Source organism: Micromesistius poutassou, assembly GCF_964030765.1.
Source record: "Micromesistius poutassou genome assembly, chromosome: 7".
NCBI lineage: Eukaryota > Metazoa > Chordata > Actinopteri > Gadiformes > Gadidae > Micromesistius > Micromesistius poutassou.
This window is the reverse complement of record NC_140277.1, coordinates 7874442-7882240: the sequence shown is the minus strand read 5'-3', so window position 1 is coordinate 7882240 and position 7799 is coordinate 7874442. Positions and strand designations below refer to the sequence as shown.

The 7799-nt window shown below is 44.0% G+C and overlaps 1 protein-coding gene across 2 annotated transcripts in view; it reads left to right on the top strand.

The window, feature by feature from the left end:
* Positions 1 to 161: 161 nt before the first annotated feature.
* zcchc24 (zinc finger, CCHC domain containing 24) overlaps positions 162 to 7799 on the top strand; it is a gene marked incomplete at its 3' end in the record, with an annotated part of 30561 nt that continues 22923 nt past the window's right edge. For both annotated transcript variants that reach the window (XM_084470487.1, XM_084470486.1), the window contains exons 1-2: positions 162 to 638; positions 3213 to 3413. In XM_084470487.1, the coding sequence (XP_084326613.1) occupies positions 402 to 638; positions 3213 to 3413 (438 nt within the window). In that variant the 5' untranslated portion in view covers positions 162 to 401. The remainder of the gene's footprint in view (positions 639 to 3212; positions 3414 to 7799) is intronic.

Sequence of the window (7799 nt, the reverse complement as noted above, 5' to 3'; positions counted from 1 at the left end):
CGATGCACCAAATTGGCCAATGGCTTTAATCAGTGTTGTATTACGAGTTACGTAGAGCTGCAAATCAAACGCCCTCATTCGCCCGCGTCCACTGTGACGCACAGCCGTAATGATTGCATATTCAAAGCGCCTCTGTCGTCTCTCCCGTGTAGTGAGGGGAGAATAGCGGACCATGGAGAGCGGGGCAGAAACTTTTTATACTGACATGAAAGCGCAATGACTTTAGCCTAACACCGATCTGGGACTAGTCTCCCGGAGTGAGGAGGACAGGGTCTACGGGAAGAAAAATAAGCAACTGACATTGCCAAGTTCGGGAAGGAAAAGGAAAACTGCAGAAAGGTCCGACCCAACCGGCCAATCCAACAATCAGCGGTGGAATAGCCAGTTTAACCATTTGAAAGATGAGCTTGTTGTCTGCAATAGACACCAGTGCCTCCGTGTACCAGCCAGCACAACTTCTCAACTGGGTCTATCTCTCCCTGCAAGACACCCACCAGACCAGTGCCTTTGACGCCTTCAGACCCGAGCCCAACTCCACTCACCCGGACCTCAACTTCACCAAGACTCCCGCTGCGGACCTGAACACACCTATAAACTCAAACTATCTCAACAACTTCTTTCAGCTCCAGAGAAATGAGGTGAATGGGTAAATCTAAAAATGAAAGATTCTGCTTGGATGCAAACAGGGAGTTAAAATTACAACACGTTCTTCTTTCTTGCTTGCGTGCGTGTATTTGGGAGGCTTGAAGCTGTCTATTACACATGTAGTGCTATTATATACTAGTTATACAGTATTCATTATTTCAGTAGTGATGGATAATTTAGGTTTGTTTAACCCTAGGCAGTATCATTTTTGCCTTAATGTCTAATGTTAATCTGTGGTTAATTCCGGACAAACTTTTATTCTGAAATCCATGCGTAATCACGCACGTACGCCTGTCATGCAGTTCATTGGTGTCATAGGTCGGTGTGTATAGACAGGGGTTAAATGTAGGGGCCTCGTTTCATTCTGGGAACAGCGAGTCACTTAACCCTGCCGCTGTGAACCACTTTCTCTATTTTGTCCATATAGCTTTATGGGGGTCTACTTTTATTGATGTACTTGTAATTTCCGTGTGAAATGTTATCCCAGCACTGTTAGTTTTGGACTTTATTGTGCACATATACACTCATAACCACTAACAATCCATTGCTATCGGAAACTTTTGAAGATACTGTATGTATCTGCAAAGAAAACAGTGCAGGCCTTGCGTAAAGAACTGCTGTGCTATCCGAGTCGTTTGAGTTTGAGTGTTTTGTCCGGTGTATCTTCCAAGCTTTGGTCAACTAAATCCCTTTAGTGACTCTAGTCATGAGTAATGTCCTGCAGTGGATGTTAAGGTCAGATCAGGCAGTCCAAAGTAAAACAGGGCACACACACACACACACACACACACACACACACACACACACACACACACACACACACACACACACACACACGACCGCATCAGATGTGAGGGACATCTTCTGGATAGGTTGTGAATACTTGAAACTTGAAAACACTTCACCACAATTCAATAACTTCAAAGAGCCAGAGAAAGGCGGTGTTCACTATTGGCTGTCTATTTAACTAATTTTTAACATAGTTGAGGCCTGTTTGGTTTGTCTTGAGTTTCAACATCATCATACAACAGTTACATTGTATTGCCTCTTAAAGGTCTTTATTCTGCTTAAGCATCTACTGCCACATCATGCAATGCTCCCTCTCACAGGCAAACACACACTCTCAAACACTCATCTATTTAATCCACACACATACGTGTGTGCACGCACAAACACACAGGCCTGCCTCCTCCATTCAGAATATGCAAATCAGCTTTATTGCTTGCAGAGGCAAAGAGGCATGCCAACTTCCTGGTTGTGTGCTGGTTTTAAAGGGAAAGTAAGCTGGGTGTATATATACTGTATAACTCCTCATGGTGTTTCAATGAAAACAGGACCTGCGAACTGAGACTGGAATTTCAGTTCTAGAGATCTAAGATCTACATTTTCCCCTGCACTATGGTTCAAAAGTAGAATGGCACACTGGAAACCCCAAAGGTCCTTTCAACTGGAAATGATCAGTGATTAGTGGGAGCCTTCTGTATGTTTTCACTCTGCATCCATAGGATCACTTTCAATTCTGAGAAATGTTGCATGACAAAGAATGAACAAAGCAGATTATTCTATTATTGATGTGATCAGAAGATTGATCTCAGTGGTTTTTCAACTAATGGCATGCCCAGAAAATTATACATATATTCAAAACATACTTTCGGGAAACCTACTTCTTTCCAAGAATTGACGTCGTCTCCATGAGCATCAATAGAATGAAGAGGTGGGGGTCGTATTTCTGTATGGTAATATTTAAAGGGGGGCATCTTGTTTGAATTTTAGCAGGGGGCCTGTTGCACTCAACCACTGGGCCATGTGTGTGTGCTTGTGTGTGTGTGTGTGTGTGTGTGTGTGTGTGTGTGTGTGCTTGGATGCATGTGTGTGTGCTTGGATGTACGCGTGCTGGTGTGTGTGTTGGGGGGAGCTCCATGGCTGGTCTGCATCCACCAGTGCATGGTGGCAGTGTCCATGCCGCCCTCCCCCAGGCTACACCCAGTCGCTGCCTCCTCCCTTCCTCTCTAGCATCCAGTGAGTCATCCTCTGTGATGCGCCGTCACTCTCATGTGGACACTCAATATTTTTTACAGTTCATAAGAACAACTGGGCCCTGGGCCAGATGTTCTGACTTTAATGAGACGAGGGATCTTGGAATTTTTGTTTTTGGTGGTGAAGGGTTGGGTGTGGAGGGCTTTTACGCAAGAGAAAATACTTTGGGCTCAGTGCCTAGTTGTGTTTTGTTTTTTAAATGATTAAACTGCAGTTCCTATCCTACTACGGAGTCTGTAGTTGACACCAAAGCAGCTCACAGTGAATTCAGATACACGTCATCAACAAGCATCTAGGGGTTAGGGAATCCGTCACCGGGATGCCTATGGGAACCCTGGGGAGATTGGGGATCGAACCCAGCACCTTTCTGTGGGGAGTCAAACTCCCTCAAGACCCATACGCTATGGTTCCCCATTTCAGCAGAGGCATCGCTCACATTCGCTGAGATCCATATGCTCAATTAAGGACTGTTGATCTATCTAACTAAGGGCAGATCTAACTTAGCTGACTGGTGCAAAATGTCTTTTCAGGCCCTGAACAACAACGTGTACAAGAACGTGTCGCCCTACGGCTCCCTGAACAACATTGTGGATGGACTGAACACACTGACCGACCACTTCTCAGACCTGTCCCTGTCGTCAGAGCAGAGGAAGCCCAGCAAGAGGCCACCACCCAACTACCTGTGCCACCTGTGCTTCAACAAGGGCCACTACATCAAGGACTGTCCCCAGGTGAGACCGGGTTGAAACCGACCAGAGAATGTCTGCCGCTACGAGGTGCGATCACACAAAAAAAGCCAGCGACATTGATGGCAGCGATGGACATTTTGTCTCACACTTCTGATGTTCTTTTTGAACATTTAGTTTCTCATTTGATTATGTCTCTCCCACCCCCCCCCCCCCCCCCCCCCCCCCGCCCTTGCTCTCTCCCCGGGTTGACCTACTTGGTAAACAGGCAGGCTTCTGTCTTCTGTAGTCATGTGTGTGTGTGTGTGTGTGTGTGTGTGTGTGTGTGTGTGTGTGTGTGTGTGTGTGTGTGTGTGTGTGTGTGTGTGTGTGTGTGTGTGTGTGTGTGTGTATGTGTGTGTGTGTGTGTTTGTGTGTACGTTTTATTTATTTATTGCCACGCCACTGAATGTCACATTAAGGTAACATTCTAAAATGGCCTTATATAATCTTGTAAAAGGCCACTTTAAGGACATTCTTTAGGTTGGTTTGAAAGGGTGTGTGTTAACTGTTTTCCTTAGTGCTATTTACATGCACTGTCTTCCTTCCATTCTTTCATATTTTCTATCTCTCTTTCTATATTTCTTCCCGTCTTTCCTTCATTCTGTATTCCCTCTTCTTTCTGCTCTTTATTTCTGCCCATATTTGTCCTTCTTTCAGTCATTCCTCCCTATCTATGGCTTCCAGGTTAAAGTCTATGGCTGGCCCTCCCTCCCTGTCCTTCTCCATGTATGCATCCCTGGGTGAGGTGCACCAGTGTTGCCCTTGTCCTCTGTTGTAGGGCACGGTAATGTGCAGCAGATGTGCTATTAAAACTGTGTTACCTCCCATTATGACGGATGACCACCTCTCTCATGAGGCCTGTGAAAGGCCTGTCTTTCGATGAAATATCTCCCCTCAACGGGCAAAGGCATAATGTGTTTATAACGTGTTTTTCTTCCTCTGAAGAATGTATATCATGTTCCATTGTAACCTTCCCCCTACCTTTTTCTACCTGTTGCGGTTGCTAGAATTGTGTTGTTGTGATCAGTTTCTCGAAGAGATGGAATCCCTGGAGGTGCATGCTGTGTAATTCAACATTTGAATGGGTTAAGGCCAAGTTTTGAAGGTGGGTCTGTGCAAAACGTTTTATGGAGCCGTAAGTGACCTTGACAGTTGAAGTTAGTGCAATCCATCTCTGCACGGCTGTAATCCTTCAGGAGTGGAACTCAAATCACACTCAAGCCGTTTCTGGTTTGTATTTCAGATGTTTGTTAACGTGCCAGTAGGAACTCAGAAACCATAAGCTCTCTAGGTAGCCTATACTCAGCTATCTGCCATTTTCACTGGCTTCCTCTCCAGATATATAGATATTAGAAACATCATGTTTGCGCTGCTTTGAGCACACTATTATCTTTTACTCACCCAGTAGCCTGCATCTTTGTATCTAGTTTAACATCACACTAAAGCCACTGTGGAAATTGTACATGTTTTGATAAGGGGGAAAAGAGCTTCCTGACAGAATGTGTGTGTCAAGCAAAAGTTTATTAAAAAAAAAACACAGTGCTAACATAATTAATGGGGGGATACTGTAAGTGGTCCTGTCTAGCTCAACTGGTAGAGCTGGACAGTTTGGATAAAAGCGTGCAACAAACGGCCAAATAACAACCTTGCATAACACCGATCATCGATTGTCAAGGCTTGGCTTTGTGGCTTTTTGCTTGCAATGGAACCTAATACTCCAACATAAAGATAATAAACACAGAGTTCAAAAGTTTTGTTATTGATCTATTGAAACCTCCCCTAAGAAAAGACCGGAAGCTGACCACCGCAGTGCGGCCAAGTGTCTGAACATACTTCGACATGGAGGATAACATTTTCATGACATGTGAAATCCTCTCCTCCACTGTAACTCATTTTGGGAGTGTGGGATTTGAAGTTTCACTGTTTACTTTGGTGGCACACTGTGAGTTAGTCAATTACCATGGTTGAACCAGCCGCGTTGCTTCACTCATCAAATGTTAATGGTCTAATTTCCTTTCTGATTCACTCCTTTTATTGCATGCCCTCATGGAAAAAAAACCACCATGCCTGTCACTGTTGTGTGTGGAGTGAGAGAGAGTTACACCACAGCCTGGGTAGCTGCTTTTGAGTGATATTTTTATATACATACACATGAGCGCCACACAGGGCCCGCAGCAGCTGCCCAGCCGCCCGCTGTCAGACGGACAGAAGAGGTGTTATGTAAACCTGTTTTTATTGAGGAAAATTAGGTCGATGAGGCCGCTCCACACCCCCCCCCCCCCCTCCCCGCTCCGTTATGGGCAGAACGCCCCACCTCAACTAGACGGTTTGGCCACCTGCCAACATGTCTTCCACTTACTGTCACGATTTGACGCAGTCGGACAGTTTAGTGACGCATCTTATGTCGTCCACTTCCTCTCGAACATTGTATTTTCTAAATAACAGATTTGTGGTTCTTTGCGAGAATCCCCCCCCCAGTCGTCAACCGTGGACCACTGGTGGTTGCTGGTCACATTGTGTTACCGCACTGTGTTATGGTCCCATTTCGTAAACATTAAGATTTAATAAGGAAAAACGCCCTTCACTGAAACGTATTTGTGGGAACTTCCTTTGTGGGTTTTCTAGCCCAGAATCCCCCCTATTCATTCTCCATGACCTGCTGGTGGTCACATCGCTTTACCTACCTACTCCCCGGCCAGGGATTGACCACACGCAATTGCTCAATCTGAATGATATTTTCACAATATAAAAATATTGAAAAAATGTGTTGAACGGAGAACATTTAATTGTGGCTGCTGGAGAGGAAGCAAGTGCAGGCCAGGCCTTGGAACGCACAACCAAGAAATTATTTGTCTATGATTAGCCTAGCAAAGAAAACAAATCGGGAGGAAGTGACTCAGTTATTATTGCTTTTTTTAATTGAGTGTTACAACACAAATCAACCTAACAGATTGATCCGGTTAGGTTTGTATCGGTCCGTCTTCGCTCCTTGAAGCCTCTCCAGACCTTTGTTTTTTTCTGTCTTCATTGAAAATTATTAGCATCAGAAAGAGAGAGAGAGCAGGGTTTTTTTAGACAGCAAAGCAGCAGGGCTTGGCGACGTTACAGTCAGTGTGTTGATCAGAAACACATGAAATCCATTGATCAACACACACAGCCTTCTTTATCGCAACAGGACAATATGCCTTTTGTTCGGTTATCAAGGCCCTGCTAGACATCTGTGTATATAGATATAACCAGACATTTAGGGACTGATAGAGAGATAGAGCGAACGAGCAGACGATGAGGGAGAAAGGTAGATCTTTTTATATTATATTAATCTATTCATATCCTACGCTGTATCTTATTTCACATAAATGTACATTTTTCCATGCCAATAAAGACTTTGAATCTTGAGAGAGAATGGCAGACAGAGATAGAGAGAGACATACACACAGATTGACAGACAGAGAGGAGAGGCGGGAGAGAGAGAGAGAATAATGTTAGTGAGAGAGTGAATACCAGAGATACAGATAGTGCCAGAGAGAGAGAGAGCGAGAGAGAGAGAGAGAGAGAGTGAGAGAGAGACTGGGGCTCACTCTCTCTCACCTTGTCTCATGGTACATTCAGGAGCTGTTTGCCCATCGTGACAAATGGTGACCATAATCCCTCCAATAAAAGAAAGGGCAGGAACATTACGTCACAGACACATGAAGCTTTAAACACAGTACCGTGTTAGCCAGTGTGTGTTTTTACCTTTGTTTGTATTTGTTGATTCAACCTACTTAATTTACTGCAACAAACAAATCAAAAACTGCTGCTATTGTCAGAAAGTGGGACAGGCTTGTTCACCATTTTCAATGGTTAGTGTGTATATAAGTGAGTGTAAGCAGTGATCATGTAAATGTAAATGTAAAATAAGTGATCATCAGATTTCAGATGATTGACTATTTAGTGTGCTGGGATAATGTGTCCTTCTATTAGGAAGGAAGGTCAGCCCGACCTCATTAAATACTTATTGCCCATTAAGTATCTATTTATTACAGTTAATACATCACGACTAGATGCGAGTTTCACATGGAAAACATCCAGGCAACTCTGGTCACACCCAATTGCCATGTTGTTTCACTCCAATAATAACAGATTCATAACATTATAAATATTTACAGTGCCATTGTGACCAACAAAGTACAAAAAGACGAGTTAAATTCAGATTCCATAAGTGTTTTTGAGGTTCACCTTATGTCTTTGGCAAGCAATACGATCAGTATCATATAGCCTTTGTTTATTTGCTGAATGAATGAATGTTTGTTTGTAGTTCTTTGTGGGGAAGGGCAGCTGGGAGTTGTAGGAACTAGGAAGTGCTGTGGTAATTGAGGCCAATGAGTGTAACCCAGTTAAAGATGGCTG